Consider the following 24,290-nt stretch of genomic DNA (forward strand, 5'->3'; position numbering starts at 1 on the left):
AATTGATGGAAATCCTTCATCCACCAACAGCTTAGCAAAAGCCACTCTGTCTAATTTAGAAAACTCACACCTGGTTATTTCCCTCTTATTTTCCCTTGCAGCATATGGGATGCTCATATCCTCAGGAGCATATGGAATGCAGTTTGTGCACTGATTTTTAATTTACACTGCAAAAATAGGTTTAACTTTTAACAGGATAGTTCAACCAAAAACGAGAGTTTTGTTATCATTTACTCTTGCTCATGTCATGCGAACTCATATGACTTCATTTTGAGGGCTCTTTTTCATGTGGTTTTAATGAACAGGAACTGACACACAAAATCACCTCAAAACACACTGTGTGAAAAATTGCGTGTTTGTGTTTCACAGAGGAAAGAAAGTCTTATGGGTTTTATCTTCAGTTTTTTTCTTTAAATGTCCCTTTAAGTGACAAATTGTTGTACCTCTAAAGGTATAGTTTTTGCATATTTCCTTTTGTGAATGCAACAGCTTAAGATCTCCTAGCTTGAAGAAATCAATATTGAGGACATTTACAGGCTTTCTTTGAGCAACACCTTATAAAATGGTTTGTTATATACAATGTTTTCTCAAAACCTGTTTTATGTTAAGACTGATGAATGTATGTTCCTCGTTATGTAAACAAACCAATCAATTCTGCTATAATCATTCTAATGTTTCTATTACAGTGACCCAGCCATTGCAAAATTGGCTCAGTTGTGAATGCCCATGAGGTATATGTTGTAAACAGACTTTCTCCACAGCAGCCTTGTGCTGTGTTTATCAGTGCTGAATGCAGTTATAAACTAATTAATTGGGATTGTTGTGGTTTGCTATGTAAAGAGAAATTATTTTTCTCAACTTAAAGGCCATGTGAAATTATGTTTTGAACAATTATGTTTTCGCCATAATTTGTCTATAAAATGTAATTTAACTTCAAGGTCACTCCCAGAATGTTAAAAAAAATCGTCTTGATGGGATGTGTAATAGCTAAACAAAATATGCAATTATTTCATCACTCATATATCGGGCATAAAGATGTTCCTGTTAGTATAAACTATAGTTGTAACATTCCCTGACCTTCCAGATGTCTTAAATGTTAGCTTGTTAAATTTAATCTTGTCTTGGCTCTTCAATGCATGCCAGGGAAGAAACCAGCCTGAGCATACAGTAGGATTGTATTTAATCATTTCATATTCTCTGCTTGATGCCATATGAGCTCAAATCAGTGAAATCACCCCCATGGACTGCTATGACTAAGCTTTTGTAAGTTAAGATGCAAATTGAAAAACATCTAAAGAGGAATGTAAACCTTTTTTATACCACAAACATGCACAAGCTTTAAGATCTTATGCATAAAGGTTGTGTCTGTACCATAAATTAGTATCAACACAGTCTCAGATTCCTCACACTTCCCAGGGAAAAACCACACCATGTTGTGAGCTTCCACAGAAAGTCTAAATCTGCACTTCTTGCTTCCTGAAGTAGAAGAAGAAAAAAAAAAAACTTTGATGCTTTCTCTATAAATAATTCAAATATATCATAACGTCAGCAAAATTGAAAACACTACTGTGTAGTTCACAATGTTTTGCATGCACAGGCTCTTTTTTGTTTTGTTTTTGTAGTAGTAGTTTTAACTGAGAAAGCCTAAATGCATTGAAGTGCTGTACAGAGTTGTGGTGTAATTTTCAGGTTGCAGCTCAAATTCAGCCTCGTCATCCTAAATGTGCTTTTGATGAGGTGTCAGGTTCTCTCGCTCTGGAATAATTGGCCGAACCCCCTGTGACCTCTGGGGTCGCTTGTAGGAGGCGTTGAGCTCTGTGAGAAGATTGTTTGCCCAAGGAAATTAGGAAAAGAACGGGGAAAAGTTCACCTATGTACTTTAATATCATTTATTTTAATGCATCAGGTTTCACCTCTGTTGATATTAGATGTCTGAAGCTATTACATTTTGATGATAATTCAGTGTCTTCACTGTCTCGCTGTTTGGTGCCAATTCTGTCTAATGTACTGTCTATTCCAATAACATAGCCTCTTAACATGCAGAGGATGGTATTTGAAGGAAAATGATGTTGATTTAAAGCTCTTTTTCCATTTAGGACGGCTTGACGCCCCTGCTTTTGTCAGCTAGACATGCACACGCAGAGGTCTGCCGGAGCTTATTGGACTGGGGTGCTGACATCAATGCTAGAGACAAAAATGGCAGGTATGTTTCTGGTTATCAGTCATAATATAGAGAGACTGCTAAAAGAAATGTTTTTCAGTTTGTGGTTGTGAGCTCAAAAGTGAGCTGAGTACACTAAATTGGAATGCTAACAGTGCAACTAAACTGTGCATAACATAATGCATTTTTTTTACAGAACACACTACCGTTCACAAGTTTGGGATCAATATGATTTTTGTTTTGTTTTTGAAAAGTGTGAATTTGTTTGATGAAAAATATTCCTGTGATGGCAAAGCTGAATTTTTTTCAGCAGCCATCACTCCAGTCTTTCAGAATTTGTCAGAAATCATTCTAATAAGCTGCTTTGGCGCTCAAGAAACATTTCTTACATTTTTTTTCAGGATTCTTTGATGAATGGAATGTCCAAAAGAACAGGATTTATTTCATTTTTATGTGAAATAGAAATATTTTGTCTTTGCTCTAAATGTCTTTACTGTCGCTTTTGATCAATTTAATGTGTACTTTAATGCACAGTTTAGCTAAATAAAAGTATCAATTAAAAAAACATCTATTATCCAATCAGAACCGCGGTGATGTTGGCCAGTGAGAGCAGCTGTCTGGCCGCTGTCGAGTTTCTGGTGCAGAGGGGAGCTGACCTGCACATGGTGGACTCGCTCGGCCACAACTTGCTACATTACGCCAAACTGTCTGGCAGCAGCGAGGTCCGAACCGTTCTCAACAATGCCCTCCACAGACAGCAGTCGGAATCAGGTAAAAAAAAGTGAATATCAGTGTGATGTCAATTTAAACAAATTAGCTTTGAAGTTGTCATTTCAGATTATGATTAAAATACCAATGGCCATACTTTACAGGTACATTCCTCTCCATGATGCTTAAAGTCACCATGAAATAAAAATGGACAATTTTTTGGGGAATATTGCAGTATTTACTATAAATAATTGATCCGTGCACATCATTTTGTTTTAAATCATGTGCCCTCATAATCTTTAATCAAAATACCTTCTCCCTCTTGCAACGATACCTCTTCTCATGTCATGCTGGTGACATGTTTACTGGTGCGATCAACCCTGCATTTTTTTCTTGTTTAAACAGCCGTTTCACTCTAATATACATCGCAATAGGGAATAAAAGACTAACGCAACTTCCATTTCATGACGACTTTAATTAGTGCTGAATAATACTAATGAAATACATGTATTTGACATCTATTAGTTTATTGGAGCTGCATATAATTCCCCATAGTTATTGCTATTACGATTACTAGCATGTAGTTATGTTTATCATGGGCAGTATAATGTAAAGTGTTCCTGTTCTATAATAACCAAAAGACCTTCCACTCAAAACTGAAGAACATTAATGGATTTCTTCACATACTGTTGCAAGAACCGTTGTTTGCTTAAGCAATTTCGCACAAGCTAGAGTGCTGCTGTACTGAATATCACATCAGTGCAGCTGTGATTTGGCTGTAAGCACAAGGCAGCTGTTGTTGAATGTAAAATATACACTGGGATACACTGAGGAAAGCTTGAGTCCTGAAATGTCAGTTTTTTCCCCCAATGGCATTTAATAAAAGAAAGCAGTTGATAATATTTGTGCGTGTATCATCACCTTAAATGTTAAATTCTGTTTTCTTTTCTGTCCTCAATTTACACACAGCTTATTGGCTCAACATTGCCATCTAGTGGCATTTTCTTTTCTTTTTTAAACCATGCTTTCACACATCCAACTTTTTGCAAAATTTCTCAGATCTGCTTGTGAAATAATGAAAAAAGGAAAGATTAAGACAGAATAACAAATGTCAGCACCAGGCAATGACATGCCATTTTCATTTTCCCCTCATAACCACACTCCATGTTTTCCCCTCCTGTATCTTTGCATGAGCAGATAAGAATTCGACGAGAACCCCTCAGGTAAGCAAGTTAATTTTCATTTCATTCATTTTCATCCCCTCAGACTTTGATGGTTTTCCTCATTTTTTGATTGACAGAACCTGCAAGTTTCTCCATAGACAATTTAAATTCACATTTTAACTGAATGCTTAGTTCACTTGGAACAGTAGTGTCAGCCTCAAGCCAGGAGTTTTGATTGAATATTCCTTTATTTTTACATTTAACAAACATTCCCACAATGCACTTTTAGAAACCTGCACTGGCATTTGCCTCACCCTGTAGTGATAGTCTTCTTTTCCCAAACTAAGTGTGCAGTGTTTATTTCACTAACCACTTAAACACTTTACTCCGTCTTTCTCTTTCTCTCTCTTTTTGCCACTCTCCTTATCACGCACACAATCTCAGCATGGTCAAAAGTTAAATGAGGACAGAAGCTCCACTCCCAAAAAGAGAAAAGCACCTCCTCCTCCCATTAGCCCAATCCAGGTAAAGGCACACAGTGCTGAATCTGTAATCGGTAATGATCTCTGCACTTTCTAAAAGCTTTAGACGCAATTCTTTATGTAATTACTTCTGAATATTCATCTGATAACAATTTTTCTGCATCCATATTGGCTCTTACTGTCTCTAAGCTTAGCCTCACTTTTATGCTCTCCTTTGTCTTATTTTTCAGTCGGCTGGTATCATCTCACCACCTTATTTTACTCCAACTGATACTCCTTTGTCCAGCAAAAGTGATTCTTCCAAAAGATTCAATTACAAGGTAAAATATTGAAAGAGCGTTAAGAGGTATCAGTATTAATAAAATATATAAAGTATGTATGTATAAATCAAGAAAATATTTATTATAATATTGATTGTAATCATTTATGCCTTATTTATTACACATTACTTATTGGCTGTCTCAAAGCTTGGTCACAGCCTACCAAATTTTACCAAATAGCATTTGAACATGCCTATAATGCCCAAAATGCTGTCTAGGTAGACAGCTTATTAGGTTTTGAAATATTGTCTGTGGTGAAAAAAACAAAAACACCTTTGTTAGATAGCTATTATTTATATTTTGTTCATTATTTAATGACCTGAACTGGGAGTTCTTCACTTCCTGTTTGTTGAGGAGGAGGAGCTGAAAAGTACTGTACTGAAGGATGAGATCGAGAAATTGCATGAGGAAAAGAGCATGCTGCTAGAGACTATTGAAGATCTGAAGCAGATTGTGGAGCAGACTGAGCCCAAGGCGAGTACCGCACAACCCTTTAATATTCCTTCATGTGGCAGCTGCTTTGATCTTCAGCCACTTTTGCTCTCTGGAACCCATTTTAACAGCTGCATTTTTACTGGCCCTGGCCAGGTGAAGGACCTTGCTTTAGGGGACACAAAAGCAGACTTCTCATCCACACCACCAGTCTTGGCCTCGAACTTGCGGATGAGTTTTGTTTAAGTTTGTGCACTCTGTTTGAATTTCGACTAATGACGCAAACCCGTGGGTCTTTAGTAAGCATTGAAAACCTAAAAATCCAGAGACACTGTGTTTTGTGTTCAGTAATGATGTTCTTCAAAACAGCCTCTTATGTTAATGGAAATTTTGTGGTGGCCTGCATAACTTCTCTTAGTGTAGTATCAGATTGTAAGGAATCAGTTTGTCGCTCTCAAGTGAGATTTTGATGTCTAAAGCCCAATTAAAAGGATATTGTAAAATAATCTCTTGATGTCCTCCTGTTTTGAAACAGATGGAGCAGTCTGAGAATGCAAATTTGCCGTTGATTGCAGCCCTGCAAGCAAAGATAGCCACCCTCTCCCTGGAAAACCAGCAGCTTGCCCAAATAATAAAGGTAACTCACTGTAAAAAAAAGTCACCTTAAAGCTGAAATGTTTTTTTTTTTTTTTCGTAAAAAAAAACAAAACAAAAAAACGTGAAGTTGATTTTCAAGTACATTTATCTTTTCTCACCGAGCAGAAACGTCCAGCTCCTCAAGGAGAGGAAGGCCATGGAAATTCCCGTCCAAACAGCATCGAATCCAATGCCTCGTACCACTCCACCCGTGCTGATTTTGAGCTCTCCAGTGACATGCACATCCACACCGGTGATGAAGAGGATCTTTCGGAAATGTCTGGTCTGGACATTAGCAGTACCTCAATCAAACATGAGATGGAGGAGGATGTGAGGTTGAGTACAGATAAAGAAATCGGACTGCTACGGGATGCGCTGGAGAATCTGCAGGCTAAACTTCTAGAGTCCAGAATGGAAAACCACTCCCTTCAGGCCAGACTCAACACTGACTTTGAGAAAATTGAAGTTGCGTCTAAAAGCATGGACGAAGATACTCAAAAATACCAAGAATCTTTGCAAGAGTTACAGCTGAGGGGAGATTATGTGAGTCCACAAGAGGACAATGTGGTGCAGAAATTTCAGTATTTGAGAAGCTGCCTGGAGCAGGAGGTCAAAGAACTGAAGGGAAAGTTGGCCAGGTCACAGGAGGAGCAAAAGCAAGATGCTTGTTTGATAAGGGATCTTCAGGCTCAGCTCAAAAGTGTCAGCCTATCCGAAGTTGAGCGTCAAGAACTAAAGAACACCTACAACGCTTTGGTGGAGAACATCAACCAGGAGAAGACTCTGTTGATTGAGAAGTACAAAGAGTCTCAAGAGGAGATCAAGATGCTCCAGGAGGCCCTTTGTGGCACTGTGCCAGTGGAGGCTGCTGCCAAAGACTTCGAGGAGATGAAGGCAGAGCTCGGCGAGATTATCGATGGGCTGCAGCGGCGGCTTTTGGAGCTCTCAAAGTCATACAGTGAGGCCAAAAGCGAGCTTAGCGCTGCCCGCAACCAGCTGCAGGCCAAAGAATCAGAGCCTAAGGACAAGGCAGACGTGGTCTGTGTCACCAAGGAGGAGCATGAGCAGAGAATTCAAGAGCTGACGTTCAAGATGAACGACATGCAGAATGTTGTGAAGGACACTGAGGCTAAGCATCAAGCAGCACTAAAAGAAATAGCCCAGGTTAAACAAGATGCCGAAAACCAGGCTCAATCGTCTGTAGCCATTGCAGACCACACACAGGTCGTGGCATCCTTGGGGAACGCCATCAAGAACCTAGAGTTGGAAGTTGAAGTTCTTAAAGAGCAGCTCGCCCAAAAGACCTTGCAGGTCGACGCTTTGCAGAACAGACTGACAGTTGAGAAGGATGTAACTCCAGATGATTCATTATCCCGGCTGGAATATGAGCAGATGAGGGAGACTCTGGAGGGTGAGATAAGTCACCTGAACCACCTACTGAAGGATGCTCTCAGGAAACAGGATGAGATGGCCCTGGAGGTGACCGCTGCTTGGCAGGAGGTGAGGGACGGCAGGAATGAGAGAGAAGCGGCGCAGGAGTTGGCGGTTTGCAGGGAGCAAGAGTGCAGTGCAGTGAATACCAGGTACAAGGAGGCTCAGGATATCATTGTCCAGCTGAAGAAGCAGGTTGAGAACCATGTTATCTCAGAGAGAGAGAAGAATAAAAAGGTGCTGATGGTTCAGTTCTGTCTAAATTGATCCAGATGTGTCATATTGAAACCTAATGTGTCATGTTTGTTTATTACCTACAGATTGATGATCTCTCAAAGGAAATCATGAAGTTGAAGGATGCTCTGAACAGCCTGTCACAGCTGTCGTACACCACTAGCACCCCTAAGAGACAACAGAGCCAGCAGGTGGACTCGCTCCAGCAGCAGATCAAACAACTGCAATATCAGCTTTCTGTATGTTACTAATCTTGTTCTGCCATAAATTAGCAAGGAATCTAATGCTCTGCAACTCAAAGGTTCAAAAGTTTGGGGTCGGTAGTTTCTCATGCTCACCAAGGCTGCATTTATCTGACCAAAAATACAGTAAAACTGTAATATTATAAAATATCATTACAATTTAAAACAACTGTTCTCTATTGTGAACATATATTTTAAAATGTGCTCAAGAAACATTTCTTCTTATTATTAGTGTTGAAAACAGTTCTGCTTAATATTTTTGTGGGAGCTATAATACATTTTTTCAGGATTCTTTGATAAATAGAAAGTTCAAAAGAACAGCATTTATGTGAAATTGAATATTTTGTAACATTCTAAATGTCTTTGTCACTGTTGATCAATTTAGATATAAAAGTATCATTTTTATTTTATTAATTTCTGGCCCCAAACATTTGAACGATATAGCAGCATAGAAAATGGTGTTTGTTTGTTTTTTATGAGCATGACAGATGCATCATACATTCAATTTAGGGCTCAAAATAGCTCTTCAAACAAATAACAGCATTTGCTTTTTTTTTGTGCTGTAGGAGTCCAAGAAACGGCATCATGAAATTGTCTCAGTCTACCGGATGCACCTTCTTTATGCTGTCCAGGTCCGTATTGATTTCTGATCAGTTTTTTATTACAGTGTGTGTACACATGATATATTGACATTTAAATGTTTCCTCTGTTAAAGATACTGCAATGTCATAGTACCACTGTTCTAACAATATTTTATATATTTATTTAATAATATTGCACTTATTCCCATCCATATACTGTATTATCTTGTTAGTAGATTATTTCAGGGTTTTTTTTCTCAGTTCAGAATATAACTTTTAAACACTGAAACCTTTCCTTTTAGGGGCAGATGGATGAAGATGTGCAAAAGGCTTTGAAACAGATACTTGTAATGTGCAAAATGCCAACCGAGGCCAAGTGAAGGAGCCAGTATTGCAGTTGTTCATGATTTGCCAAAAAACATTGATCAAAGGAAATTCATCTGAGAACTAAAGCCCAGGATCCATCAATCAGAATGACACATGTTGTCAAGCGTTGCAATTGAAATCGCCATTGGCTTTCCCCAGATATTTTGGAAACTTACAGCGAACAGGAAGACCATTGATGTGCGCACAGTGTCTTAGCTCATGCAGTGCCAGACAAAAACACAATCTACAGTCAATGATTTTCTAAAATCTATTTTGAAAACAGTTTGTATTTTTGTATATTGTCAAAGAATCTGATCAGTATTTGATCCTGTTGCAAGGTAATCATTTTTTTGTCAGTTTGCATTGAGGTAGAATGCAAAAACAAAGCACAATGTTCTAGTATGTTTGCCTGCAGAGCAGTTCATCACAGTGCACCTTTTACGATCATATTTTCTTTCTTTTTCGGTTGTAGGATGTGGACTTTCTCAAATGGCTGTAGTATCTACGTGCTGTGAAAGTGAAGTGGGTCAGTGTTGTTGGATATTGTGACCCTTTTCAGTAGTTTTTCAGAATTCTCCACTTTTTCAGAATATGTGCTTTACAAAATGTCTATCCGCCAAATGCACTTTCTTCAGTCAGTAGTCAGTCTTTCTTTGATACCAGTATTTACCTGCCATTTTCAGGACACCTGATGGGCTGTGTCCATGTGCCTCTGCTCATTTGTACGGCCATGGTCATGTTTTGGAGACCATAACATTTGAAGCTGCACTATATTTCTTTTGCATTCTGCTTGGTTCAACCAGCCTGCTGCACTAAAACATTTTAGTTTTACAGTTGAATTTGCCTGCACATCCTAAATATGTACTGTAGTCTGTAATGGTAATGAAGTCATCACACCTTAAACAATTACTGTAGTTAGTTATAAACTAAAGGCTTCAGTGACACAGTGAGGGGTGAGTTAGCCCTAGCACTTCAGTGTAGTTGTGGTTTTTTACAACAAATAAGGTTTGGAAAAGATGAGATTGTAGTTTGTCAGTTTAAGGATAAACACACTTCCCACTTTAAATGTGGGTCGTATGAAGGATTTTTTGACACCTAAAGAGTAAACACGCTTTATTAGTGATAAGAAATATACAGTAGCACTTGAAAACATGCTGTTCACCTGTAGAGCATGGTTTAGATGTTATTTTGTCCATGCACTAAAGCCTTGCTCATTACCTGGTTTAGTATAATTTTGTAGCTTTTTGAATGTAATTTGAGGAAAGCATATAAACCTGTTTATAAGGAGTAATTGCTTTCATAGAAAATATAGCAGAGTTTTGTATGACGTGTATTAGGTGTCCATTACCTATAGAAATTGCCATCTTTGCCATCTTTGCTTTTTGTTTATCCGTTACCTTTCCTGAGAACCATTGCATTACTAAACCACATTTGTCAGAGATCATATAGCCCCAGTTACATCAGAAAATATTTCACAAGTATCTGATTCTCTCAGTTTCTGAAGTGAAGAGTTTGCATGCAAAAAAAAAAAAAAAAAAAAAACTGCCTTGTTGATTACCTATGATATTGTCATTGAGCTCTTATCTATCATATTTCATGATTGTTTCATTGTCAGTTGAGTTTTTTTGTCTATTGTATTTGTTATTGACTCAGACAAAAAGTATTTTTGCTTAGTAATTAAACTTATGAATTGGTTCTTTTTTTGTTGTCAAAGTTTTTGTTGTCAAAGTAAAAAAAAAAAAATTTTGTGCACCAAAATTCTTTCCAAGTATTGATTCTTAATTTGTATTCTACAAATGTGAATACAGCTTGAAATACAGATTGGCAGCTGCAGGAAGAGCACAGACCTGGCTTCAATTGTATGGCAAATGGTGATTCTGCATTGAGTTTTTATTGTTATTGTTTGGTTTTATTGTATATTGGCTGGAACATTGTACCTTGATGCTCATGTGCTTCTTGTGCGTCATCAACAAACTTGCTGTGAATTCTAACTAGCTCTTAGACCTTAGGAGTAACAGTTTTGTTGTAACACTTTACAATAAGATTATGTTAGCAGTTAATAACATTAACCAACATTAAGACACAATTACAGTACTTCTATAGCATTTATTAATCATATGAATCATTTGCATTAACAACAATTAACAAACACTGTTAAAAATATATTGCTCAGTGTTAATGTTTGCTAATGTTTTTGCTAATGTTGACAAAAGAGACGTTATTGTAAAGTGTTCACAATTCGGTAGAGCTAAGTAATGGCATTGCTGTCATATTTAGAAAGTTGTATAACAATTTGAAAACATTTCCTTGAGCTGTCAAAATAATACTGTACAAATTGAGGATTTTTATATTTTACATGCCTCTATTTTGCAAAGGTCTCAAAGAGAAAACAAACTCAAGAACTACACAGGCCAGCATGTGAGTTCTATTTGGTAATTTCATGAAATTGCTGCTTTGGTGAAGAAGGCCACTGTCAATGTTTTTTAGATGCCATTCAGGCTGTCAGCGCCTGAAGGCCGAACAGGGACAATAGACCATCTCACTCTGAGCACACGGCATCAGAATGTTCTTAGATGTCATGCCAACTGAATTCTGGGTAATGACACCATCGTACCCTGTGGTATGACTTCTTTAAAATGTTCCTTTATAGCTTTGTCCTTAGACAGTACCATTTTACTCAAACAAGTGGACACCACATTAGAGCACAAGCCATGGCAGAAATATCATTAGCTTTACTTGGACACAGATTAGTTTTAAGATTTTAAGATATATTATTATTCTCCTGTCCCAAGAAATGGACTCAAGAGCACCCCGCCGGTGCTATAGCTTAGTGTAGTACAGTACACCAAAAAGTAATTGTTGTTTCAGCTAGATGGTGCTGTTGACCAATATTACTTAGAAAAGCACTTCAGACTACATTAATGATAAAGCATTGAAGTAAAATATGCAGCCATTCAAATCATATTTAGAGGATAACGGAGTTAGAAATAAAAGTTTTTTTTTTTTTTTTTAGATGTTTCATTTTATCCTGGTATGTCCATGCTGTATTGTTTTAATATATTATTTTATGCATTTAAAAGCAAATATAACATAAAAGCCCATGCAAAATTAATTTGAACATTTAAAATAGTTCCGTGTTTTTATAATCCTCGATCTATATCGATAAATAGCCTATAGCCATGTAAGCAAAAGGTACCGAGAAGTTGACTGTGCTGCATCGTGAATAAGTCACGGCTTTAGTGCCTACAACCCCTTCAGCCGTGACTTACAGCACTAGCATTGAGTACCTTATTTCTTTTAGAAAACGGTTAAGTTACCACACAATACAAATATTAAAGCCTAAATATATTTATCAATGCAACTTTCATGAAGTAAAATCACTAAAAGCTTCCTTCGGCTGAAAAAAAAAAAAGTCCCTATATGAACAGCAACATAAGTTACATTATTTCGCCATTGGATGCAACAAAGACTGTCTTTATGAGTCTGTCAGTAGAGAAGACTTTTATATTGAAAGGACTGAAACTTGTGAACATGGAGAAGCAAAACACACAACTGACTAATGTGTCGGGCACGGGAAACCCCTTAACTAGTCTGTAGCCTATATGATATTGCAGCGGAAATTCTACAGATTTTTTATTACAAATATAGGACTGCCTATGCTATATCTACTGTAAATGCAGGTAAACTCATTTACTCGATCTCTCGCAATACTAAGCTTCAATCATGGCTTCAATGAACAAAATCAATGAGAACAAACATTTGTTTACTTTGCTAAGAGTGGTTGCTAGGGGTGTTGTGTAGTGATACACAGAACCTTTGGGTGAAGCGGTCATCATAGCCGTGTTTTATCATGAATAAAACACATCTATGATGACCGCTTCACCCAACGGGACTAACCTCGGCACAGATTTTAAGACTGTTCTGAAGTTTCTAGCTATATATTTTCTTATAACTGTTACTGATCGGACTTTGAGAAAGATCTCATAGACTTAAAGCTGCCGTCGGCAACATTTTTTTGATCATATTCAGTGAAATCGACAGTATAATCCGACAGAACAACATAAATAAAGTGATTTTAGAAAAAAACCCGAGCTTCTAACTCCACCTGGAGCGTGTTATTTGTTTTGCAAAAATCCACCGGGATCATCGGATCCAATCAGCGCTGGGGTGTGTGAGATCTGACTGTCAATCACATGTCGTGCACACGCCACAGTCACAGATCGTTACAATATCACATGCACAGGACACGCCTGAAGAAGTTCGCCTGATATTGTACGAAGCGTGATGGCGGAGAGAAAATCTACTAACAAGCTTCCAATTCCTCTGTTATTGCTATCTATGGATAGATTAGCCAGGGCAGCCTACCTCCGAGTCCATGGTGTTGATCGATGCTGAAGAGACGCGCGCGTTCACAGAAAATCAGGTACACATGCACTGACGAACAAGACGTCTATGGGAGGGTGCTCGTTGGTAGTGGGGGAGGGGCATGAGAGTTGTAAACATTCAAAATTTTGGCTAAGTCAACCAATCTGCCAGACTTGCCGACTGCAGCTTTAAGGTTACATTGGCTGTAATACTAATGCTGTCCTACAGAGGGGGGCACAGGATAAGAAATCTTTTATGGCTACTCTTTTACTCCATTTCAATCAGTTTAAATGGCAAATAAATTCATTCTTCGATAGAGAGAGCGCTCCAAGTTATGTTTGTTTATACCATATGGATACTCAAAATGTTTCGAGGGAAAACCCGTTTAAAACAGTTTATTGTACAGGAAAGTTAGTCACCGATCCAAACTATTGTGCTGCTAGCCTGCTATGTAGCACACAGACAGTAGCTCCTGAAGTGCAGATCGCGCTCGCAGAAACTTTCTTTCTGCGCAGTCAGGAGAGCAGAAACTTACTCTCAGCCCTGTCCTGTGAATTATCAATAAAATCGACAGTGCTTGAAGTGGAAAAAAATAAAGTGCCGGTACTTCCCCGTGGGGAAAAGTGGGGCAAGGGGGTATGATTAAAAAACATTTAATATATTGATTGTATACTAGGGTTGGCAGGAACAACAATGCATACAGGTTCTACATCAAGTCAATCCCTGAATATTGATTTCATTTCAAATCATTTTAACTAACCAGATCACATTCATTAATATTCATTTAAAATATAGACAAACCTTGGGAGTGCTGTCTGCCACTGCACTGTAAAAATACAAATAAAATTCATGATTATTACACCTTTTCTCAAATCTTTTACCAAATCAGCTTATGTTCAACAAAAAAATTTCAGATAACATACTATTTTGAGTTTTTGTTAAATAATCTAATCTCTTTCTTTGTGTCAACTCAAATATTTTGTTTAAATTAACTCAAAATTCTAAGGCTTTAAGTTAAACCAACAGATCATGTCATGACGATCTATCGATAAACACACACCTTTTCGCTTGTTCTCTGCTTCTGAAACTGGCTCTGCGCAGCTGTGGACTGAAGAACACGCTAAATAACGTTGATTTAAAGACGGAGAGGAGCCGAACCCTGCCTCCGTTTTCATATGAGGTTTAAATGGGACTGAGGTGATTACATATTCGTGATGCCCCTGGTACCAGCAACATGTGAGAAGTGAAAAAAGTGACCGGTTTGTCTGACCAGGTTTACAAGGATCATTAGGTTCATCACTAACTGTATCCATGCAAGTCCTCCTCTCGTCTATGACAGGGGTGCTGATATCCTGCGAACTGTGGTTTGCTTCCTGTCGCTGGATTTAATTCGACTGACTTGACTGACTTTGTAAGAAGTACTGATCAATGCGAGGCCCTTGTCCCTTCTTCCTCAAGCATTTCATTCTCCCATTGCGCAGAGCTGAGCGCCTACGGAAACGCTACAAAAAGGAGCGTGCGATAACTAACTTTTATAAAGACCCATTCAAATTTGTAAAGAAGTTAGTCACCAGTGAGAAGAATGGCACATTAAAAGCATCTATGATTGAGCTGGAGAGATATTTGGAGGAAACACATACAGATGCAAAAAGGCATGAGCCTATATCAGTTCCGTCAGACATCCCACCTATCAATCCACCAGAATACCAAATGGAGGACTGTGCACCTAAGTGGAAAGAGGTGGAGCAGGCTGTGAAAAAGGCAAGGGCTTCATCATCTCCAGGGCCTAATGGAGTCCCGTATAGAGTGTACAAGAGTACTTCAGGAGTTTCTACGAATTCTGTGGAAATTGATGAAAGTGGCATGGGAGAAACAGGTTGTACCTAGAGCATGGCGCTGAGCAGGTGGAGTCTTTATACCTAAAGAAAAAGATTCTTCAAGCATCAGTCAGTTTCATCCTATTTCCCTATTAAACGTTGAAGGCAAGATTTTCTTCAGCATTATTACTCAGAGATTGTCAACTTACCTATTAAAGAACTGCTTCGTTGACACTTCAATACAATAAGCGAGCCTTCCAGGTTTCCCAGGATGCTTAGAACACATCAATGTGATCTGGCAACAAATTCAATCAGCTAAAAAGGAGAGGAAGGAGCTCCATGTGACATTCCTGGACTTGGCTAATGCATATGGTTTAGTGCCACATGAACTTCTTTGGGCAGCATTTGATTTTTTTCAGTGTACCGATGACAATAACAAATTTAGTGAAAGCCTACTTTGGAGATTTGCAATTTAGTTTTTCAACTTCAGAATGCAGCACTACATGGCAATGCCTAGAGGTTGGAATAATGGCAGGATGCACCATTTCTCCACTGGCTTTTACCGTTGCAATGTAAGTAATCATTAGGGCATCAAAATGGGTAGTAGTAGGAGAGCGATTGGCTTCTGGAATGCGACTACCACCAATTACAGCATTCATGGATGACATGACAACCATGACTACATCAGTAGCCTGCACTAATCGGTTATTGGGTAAATTAACCAATAACATTGAATGGGCACGAATGCAATTTAAGTCCACTAAATCAAGGAGCATACCTATAATTAAAGGCAAAGTAGTTGATTAAACATTCTTCATTAATGGTGAGGCAATACCAACAGTGTCTGAGAAGCCAGTGAAGAGTCTTGGGAGATGGTACGATGGGGATCTAAAGGACACAGTTCGTGTGGGAGAAGTTAGACGACAAGCAGTGGAAGGGTTGAAGAGCATAGACAGCTGCACTCTACCAGGCAAACTAAAACTCTGGTGCTTTCAGTTTGGTCTACTGCCGAGGTTGCTGTGGCCACCGACTGTGTACAAGGTTTCTTTGACAACGGTAGAGAAGCTGGAAGCTTTAATCAGTTCATACATCAGGAAATGGTTGGGAGTTCCACGCTGCCTCAGCAGAGTGGGACTTTATAGTAAAGGAATACTGCAACTACCAGTCTCCGCTTTAACTGAGGAGTTTAAGTGCGCCATGGTCAGACTGGAAAATACATTAGTGGAGTCAAGCGACAAATGCGCAAGGGAGGCAGCTGGAAGAAAGTGGGCAGCAAAGAAAGCTGTGGAAGATGCAAAGGCTGCCCTTCGAATTGGTGATATCATGGGGCAAGTTCAGCATGGAAGAGGGGTCTTGGTCTCAGTTTAGCTCCTCCTACAAGGCACAAGACAGCCCCAGCTCAAAGGAGGAAGCTGGTAGTCAACAAGGTGCAAAAGCAGGAGGAGAGGATGAGGTGTATAAACGCCATTTCTCTGGGTAGGACAGGATCGCTCATGTCCTTTGTGTTCATCACCTGCAACATTAAGGCACATTTTGCATTAAAGCAGCAGAGAGGAGCAGCAACTGGCTGTGGTTGAGACGGAAAGATTCTGGCTGGGGATCTCAAGCACAATAGAAAGAAAGAAACGCTGATGTACAATAAGTAAGCTGGGCTGAGTTGAGTGGTGGACGGAGGGGGGTGATGCTGGGATGCCAGAATCACCGTCGAGCCCTCTTGAAGTGTCGTGGGCAAGACGACAAAACACTGAGGATGGAAGGTGCCCACTTGAAGACCCCAGAGATGTACCTACTTAGCTCAATCCAGACGGTTGTCATGCTGATGCGCTGGGGAGGCCGCACTGTGGTTGATCCCTGGAACCAGCATCAGCCGTTGTGTGTGCTGATGCGCCAGGGAGAAAATAAGCTGATCCCTGGAGCCAGCAGTATACTTCAGCCATTAACACCAGACAGAAGGATATTTACATCATCATATGGAAGGAAACGTAAATGGATGGAGACACATATGGATCACATTAGTTTACTATAAAGCTACGTCTTAGTTGGTGCTTATCTTGGCGAGAGCCGAGTGCAAATCAGCATGAAGTTTTAACATCTACTCTCGTGTAATGGAAATCTTAAACTCATAATAGACAAAAAAATTAAGGAAATACTGGATTCTAAGCAACAAAGAAATGCCACAATTTCAAAAAGACCTTGAAGCAGATAGGAGGGAGAAACGCTCATAAACACCTCATATGTGGTCGCTCCCAAGTATAAAGGCCCTGATACTCACGGTGAAGTTCTTTTTCGTTCTTCGTTTTGGGATAAAACAAAGCGATTTACTGTTATTATCGAACATCTGACACTGCCCACACTGCTGAGAGCGACTGATAGATGTGTGCTGTGCGCTTTCTTCTCAGTAACAAAACACAACAAAACTAAAAGAAAACCGCAAGCATTTTTTAATTAAGCATAAAAAAAGCATTTGATCATAGCAATGTGGATATGCTTGCACGAGTTCTGAAATTCAGCACTCTAGTAAAGTCAGGTCACGTTTATAATTTCTTATGTTTGCCACCCCAATGGAATCAGTGGGTCGTACCTGGCCACCCCAGAAAAAAGTTCTGGCTATGCCTCTACTCTGACATATACCGCAGCTGTGCTTCAGGCGACTCAAGTTCAAGTCCTGGCTCAAGGTTCAGGCTTCTCAAGACAACATCAAAGTTTGTTTACAAATTTTAGCCTCTAGTTACTTTGAATTATATGTCATCAAGTTGACGATGCATTTTGCCTTCAGATAGACCAAATGTGTTCTCCAAACCTCCTCAACAGCATCGCCATCAGAATATGATATGCCTAAATGGAACCATATGTAGTAAATGCATATCAAAACAGACAGGATCATATTATTAATGAGTCATTAATAATATGATCCTGTCTGTTTTGATATGCATTTACTACACAAATACAAAAATAACACTACAAAAATAACAGTGTCAAATATATAATATGTCATTAATAATGACATCATAACCAAATCCGCTCTCCTTCTCTTTTTTGAACAGACTGCCGAACACGATGAACTTGTGAGGATCTAGTTTAATGCCGCTCAGGGACTTTCAAGCCTCTGAAGTCTCATTGCCTCTAATGGCTGCTTTTATATTCAGTCACACCTGACTCATTGAAAATCAAAGCCTGGAGGCCCCTTTTCACAGTGACTAAAACTAGCAGGAGAATCAACCTGGTGAGAGGGGCGACCGTGTTTGCAGCCAAGTGACAGGGAATTTATGGGAGCACTTAGGCTTCTAGGGAAATAAGTAAGAAAGAGAGAGCGAGTAAAAGAGGCAAACATTTGTCTATGAGTGGCTTATTAAAAAGGTGAGAAGTGAGTGTACTGTCTGGAAGGGGGAATAATTGTGCTCTTAAAAGGGACTTCAAAAGGCCAGTCGTGTCGGTGGAAAACCGTTAGCAACATGTGAAGGAAATGGCTCATGAGGGTTCGCCGCTATTGGCATGTGGTGGATCAAACCGTCTGGGGCGGAGGAACGGCAGACACCATATGTCCAACTGTCCTCTTGTCCATCTTTTTGTGAAACCACATTTGTCTCCCTGCTGTTATGTTCTATGAAATGGGCTAATATGGCACAAAATGGTTGATTATGTCCTGCATTGCTGATAAATCAGTCAATGGTTTTCAAGATAAGCTACCCAACAAATACAACACCATTGTAAATTGTATTTAATATGACAGATGGTGTTTTTTTCACATTAGAAATATTTTTTTCCCATAAAGTTGCAGATCTAGACTAGCTCATTATGTTGAGCTATGGAACTTGGATCTGTTTTATTACTGTAGTAGGCTAAACATGATATGTACAAAAAACAATTTTTTTTGTTTTTTGAAACATACCAGGTTTTCACAACGTTTCTAAAACTTTCTACTTTGGTTAGTTTCTTTTTTTTTTTTTTTTTTAGACTGGTTTCTAAGACATTTTTAAAAACAAAATGCAACACTACCTAAATGCAACCAAAATTTGTTGTTTGCTATAGCATGGCTAATAATTACAGGCTGCACACCTTGTACTAGTGAGTACAGTAATGTTTTGAGCTATTACCAGCAGTTTGTTCTTGATTTCATGGTGATATACAGTTTCAGTTATTGCAGGAAAATATGGATGGTAAATGGAAAATATGCTACAAGGTCTGTTCTGCAGAGGCTGGCAAACAACCAAGCCTCCTTCCCTTGCTGGTTCTGTGTTGCAGTGGGGATTAGATGTTCTCTGCAAGTTTATTCATGGTATTATAAAATGGTGATGTAGATCCAGTGGCTTACAAATATTCCCTCAGAGGATATTGAAACTAAAGAGACAAGTATTTGGGGTTTTACTAAAAACTTCACTGGATTAAGCAGTGATATCAAAATGATGGCCATTGATTTAATTCCAACGACTCCGGATGTGGTTTATGAAATGGCTTTAAAGGGATAGTTCACCCAAACATGACAATTCTGAGATCATTTACTCGCCCTCATGTCATTCCAAACCCGTAAGACTTTCTTCTTTGGGAGAATGCTGTTTTGGACCCCATTGACTTTCATTGTATGGACAAAACTTTTTTTTCTTTTGAAATATTTGTTTAGCTGAAAAGAAAGTAATTATCTTATTTGGATGAATTGTCCATTCAATTTACAAAGTGAACAGTGATACAACCAGTATATAACCAAGGCAAGTCACCTTTCTTTAAACAGTGCTTTGCAGTAGGCTACAGATTGTTTCAAAGCAGCTTCACAATATAATGATCAATGTTGCAAACTTCATCAAATATGTGACAAATTCAAATTCTTCTGTAAAATAGCTCCACAGAAGAAAATCTCAAGTCAGTTCAGTGTTGATTCAGTTCAGTTCATAACTGTGAAAAGTTGATAAATTATTAAATGAGTTAAATTCAGTTGCAATCAGTAGCCTACAGAAGACAAAAGTGTAATTTTTCAACTAAATTCAGTTCAATAACTACGGAGTCCCTAAAGGGACATGGTGAAGAAAAAAAATATGATGGAAGGAAAAATTATTTGGCAATGCTTTTGGGTTCCCCTAGAAACTTTGCGTTCGCTCACAAATTGTTTGCGTTCCCCTGAAAACTTTATGTTCGCTCGCAAAAAAAAATTGTGAGGGAACGCAAAGGTTTGTTTGAATTTTTGTCCATGTCCCTTTAGGGGCTCTGTAAATAACAGTGTCAATGATGCAAAGAATGAAAATTATGAAATGAAGCATAAATTCATCGAATTAGCTAAAGCAGCTCTGCAGAAAGGTTGGTTCACATTAGTGCAGTCAAATCAATAATATTACTGAATATTGAGTGTCTTTTAAACCCCAACTAAGTGGCCGGTGGCAAGAAACCAAAACTCAGGTGACAGAAATGGAGAATAAACCTGGCCAGAAACCAGGGTCAGTCAGGGGCCAGTTCTCCTCTGACCAAATGAGCAAAGTCTTCATCTAATGTGAGTGTGTATGATTTTGAACATTGCGCTCTGTGTTGTTAGAATGACAAAAAGGCTTAAAAGTTCAATTTTAGACAGCAATTTTAACAGCGCTCGTCAATGTAAAAATTGGGATGGCTAAGCAAATCAAAGTAGGCGGGGTTTACTGTTCACGAGCGTGAATTCCAGCGTGAACGATGTCAGTTTACATTTACATTTATGCATTTGGCAGACGCTTGATTCCAAAGCGACTTAAATTGCATTTCAAGGTACATGGAATGTACAAGGTACAAGGTACACCATAAATGTATGGTGCTTTTAAGCATGCAAGTATTTTAGCAAGCTTCTCTGCAGGCTAGAGCTCTGACCTTTAATAATGGAGCAAAATATTATGGTCAATATACAAATAATTTACCTAACTCAAATTTCAACATCAACGTCACCAAACCGATACACTTTTGCTGTCTTGCCAAATGTCAAGGCATTTTTTGAGCTTGCAAATGTTGCCTTATTTAGGGGGATTTATTTAATATTTTTTTGAAAATTAAATTTTCAAGACATTGCACCAGGCCCATGTGTTTCTCATGAGTGTGAGTTATTTTGAATCTGGAATCTCAGCCCTTTCAGCTGCTGTTTGCTTTGTCTTGCCTGCCTTTTATCTCCCACTGGAGTGATCCAGAGCAAATATCATTTACAGGTGCAGCAGTAGTGTTATTTTTAATCCATTTAGAAGATTGGAATTTAGGAGTTCTCATTTGTAAGTTTAATTGCAGGTTGGTGCAAAATGACTCTTCAGAGAGAGAGAGAGAGAGAGAGAGAGAGAGAGAAACATGACTCTTCAGAGAGAGAGAGAGAGAGAGAGAGAGAGAGAGAGAGAGGCAAGATGCTGGGAATGTGGGGAGGGATGTAGTGGTCATTGAGGATGAAATACTGTACAGCAGATACTGAAGAGTGGAGTTGAGCAATTATGACAGTCACTGCTTCTGAGATTTACTGAAGAATACTCAAAACAGAAAAGAGCTTTATGTATCAATGAATTAATTTGTCTGTTTAACATGGTAAGAAGCGGTATGTATTCACATGCTTCCATTTTATAAGAAAATGTGTGTCAACTGTGTTGTACAAAGCTGTGAAACCTTATAAAAGAGGCATATTTTTTATAAATGAATGTCCTTCTGTTGGGACATAGTAGTAATGTCCTGCTTAAAAGTTGTGAATGTTGCTAATTTATTTAAGTAATTTAAAGCATATTTTATTGTAATAATATTTTAGGTAAATGTAGATTAATTTTCTGTTCCACAACCTCAGAAAAACTGCAGCGTTTGTCTCATACAATGCGTGGTGACAGTGAAGATGCTTCAATTTTATATATTGATATATTATATTTATACATTATTATTATATTGTTACATGTTAAATAATTTTATTATGTAATATTATTTCGTATTAATACTAGATTTTTGAGTCAAAAAGTCAAAAAAAGTTTTGAGAATGATCCAAAGAGCATCTTCAGTATAGTGGCTGGTACAAAGGAGTTTCCATGATAAATGCCACAAGTATAATTTTTTGATGTTAATTGGACACTTTTTAATACCAATCATTATTTTTCCTGCATCATTTTTGTGTTGCCTTGAATTATCTTTTTACCACACATGAAATTGTCTATTCCTATACTGTTCCACACAGGTGCTGATGAGTGTTCATGAGCAGCCACTGATTTCCCACATCCTGCTTCCTGTAAGACAAAGGTAAGAACCCCTGATGTGTTCACAAGAGCACACAATAGATAACACATGCTTTGTAATCCACAACCATTTATTCATGTCAATGGCTGCTAATGTATTAAGGAATGTTCCTGGTTTCATGGTATTTGTGAAACAATGTTGATTGCCACATATAATTATTTTCCCTCATTTGTCCAAAGAAAGGGAGAACTCAAAACTGACTGTTGCATGAGCACCAACATGTTAAAAGCACATGTGCTAACCACTGCACCACACATATAAAACCAGGCTGGCAGAAGTGTAATATTTGACATTGCTTTATGCTTCCCATTACATTTGGCCTGCTGTTATTAGTAATTTTGTTGGCATTGTCTCTTCACTTTTGATTTATGAGTCCCTCTTTTACTCATAAAGTTTTTACATTTATTTACTTGGCGAACAGTTTACAAAAAGTCCTGTTTATTACCTGTTAAATAAACCCAGCCCTCACCATTAGAGTTGCAGGCTTCAAATGAATGCATTTAGGGTCAAGCAAAAAAATAAAAAGAAGGAAAAAAGTGAAGTCTTAAATATCCAGTATGATTAAATATGAGCAGATGATACCACACAGGAGAAATAAACAGAGGGAATTATCAGGTCCATTGGACCATGCTCATAATTGAACATGCGAGACACCGCAAAAAACACTCTAACGTCTGAGATCTTGTTCAGCTGAGACCGCAAGCAGAAATGGAGCTTGGATGTGATGTCTGCTGCAGAAACTCAAGAAGAAGAGAAGTCAAAGCAAGATGACTAATCTGTGGGTCCTGGATGTTTCTGTGCAAAGATAAATCAAGTGAAGCAACGTCAAGTCTCGTTAGTAAATGATGAATCAGGTCGAATATTTTGCAAATACAACCCAGAGTGGTTTCCTGGAAAGTCTTGACATCATTTACACAGCTGCTCATGTAAACGGATCATCCTGAGCCTTTATTACACTTGAGAGCCCTGCGGTGGAGTTTCCTACAAGTGGTCAGGCTTTACCTTAGGATCTGTCAGGGAGGTGAAGACCTCCCACTGGTGTCTGGGTAGAAACGGACCAAAGATAGACAGGACTAAATGTAAGGTGATGTTTTAATGGCATTTCTTAATGTTTTTAACTGCTATGCGTGTTTTCCTCATTATAATTTAGACAAAGTATGGTTTATTTTACTATTAGATGTCTTAAATTCCACCGTGAGGTTTGTCCATTAGATCTTTCTCATTTGCAAAGTCTATTTGCTTAAGTCTAGAAGCGTCTAGCATGTTGACAAGTTGACAAAGAGAGAACTTGGATTAAAACAAGAATGTTTTTGAGCGATCCCAGAGCTCACCGTTGACTTATACCTTAACCTGACAACATATCTCTCTTAGAAAACTGATCCGGATGACTCTTCTAACTCTTCTTGCATATTTCACACCCTTCCACTCCACAGCATTAGAGTGTCATGGTCACGACTGACATGGAAAACTTTGACTTTTAAACAATTAAATACCTTCTGAAGGAAGTGTCTAGCAGTGAAGTGATCTGGATGACAGTGGGTGCTACTGACGTCTCATTGTAGGTTATGGGAAGTGAGATAAGTCGAAGGGAAGAATATGGACTGAACACTTCAAAGCAGAACATGCCCACTATGTCATTGTAAATGAGTATACGGACAAACTACTGGGGTGAAGAAGATAATGCTTCAAAAGTATTTGAAAGTTGGAGATAAGGATCTCATCAGTGCCCAATAAATAACCTTCTGGTGTCTGTTCACAGTAAGATGTCACGGATGTAGCATGCAGCTTTGAAGCATTAAAACGAGAAGGGTATCACAGTTTACTTGGTTCAGATATCTAGCCCTGGTTTCACATAGAAGATTTAAAACTAGTCCCAGATTAAAATGCATGTTTGACTTAAAAGGAACTTGCACTGACATATTGTCTTAAAATATGTTAGCGCCATTGTTTTGTTTCAAGATGAACACCAGTAATGTTTTTTTTCTAAGGCACATTTATAAAAGCTACTTAAATGTCCTAATTGAAATCAGGCCTAATCCTGGCTTAATCTAAACCCTATCTGTGAAACCAGGCCATAATGTTAAGAAAATAATGACACTTTGTTTTACTTTCCTTATTTTCCTTATCCAGATTTCATTCATTTGAATGTTTC

General features: G+C 38.4%; 2 protein-coding genes across 10 annotated transcripts in view; both read left to right on the plus strand.

Annotated features, from left to right (window-relative positions):
* rai14 (retinoic acid induced 14) overlaps positions 1-10,510 on the plus strand; it is a 49,686-nt gene extending 39,176 nt beyond the window's left edge. For 3 of the 9 annotated variants that reach the window (XM_079846684.1, XM_079846683.1, XM_079846685.1), the window contains 11 exons: positions 2,097-2,203; positions 2,745-2,932; positions 4,067-4,092; positions 4,477-4,557; positions 4,745-4,834; positions 5,189-5,308; positions 5,802-5,903; positions 6,029-7,570; positions 7,654-7,806; positions 8,376-8,441; positions 8,693-10,510. In XM_079846684.1, the coding sequence (XP_079702810.1) occupies positions 2,097-2,203; positions 2,745-2,932; positions 4,067-4,092; positions 4,477-4,557; positions 4,745-4,834; positions 5,189-5,308; positions 5,802-5,903; positions 6,029-7,570; positions 7,654-7,806; positions 8,376-8,441; positions 8,693-8,770 (2,553 nt within the window). In that variant the 3' untranslated portion in view covers positions 8,771-10,510. The remainder of the gene's footprint in view (positions 1-2,096; positions 2,204-2,744; positions 2,933-4,066; positions 4,093-4,476; positions 4,558-4,744; positions 4,835-5,188; positions 5,309-5,801; positions 5,904-6,028; positions 7,571-7,653; positions 7,807-8,375; positions 8,442-8,692) is intronic. The other 6 variants (XM_079846689.1, XM_079846686.1, XM_079846682.1 and 3 more) reach the window with 5 other exon arrangements.
* A 1,905-nt stretch (positions 10,511-12,415) lies between these two features.
* The window catches only part of fgf10a (fibroblast growth factor 10a), a 39,989-nt gene continuing 28,114 nt past the window's right edge, over positions 12,416-24,290 (plus strand). Inside the window, exons 1-2 of the mRNA XM_079898465.1 lie at positions 12,416-12,436; positions 22,080-22,141. The gene's annotated coding sequence lies outside the window, so the exon portion shown is untranslated. The remainder of the gene's footprint in view (positions 12,437-22,079; positions 22,142-24,290) is intronic.

This window comes from Squalius cephalus (assembly GCF_949319135.1).
Source record: "Squalius cephalus genome assembly, chromosome: 17".
NCBI classification, from domain to species: Eukaryota; Metazoa; Chordata; class Actinopteri; order Cypriniformes; family Leuciscidae; genus Squalius; species Squalius cephalus.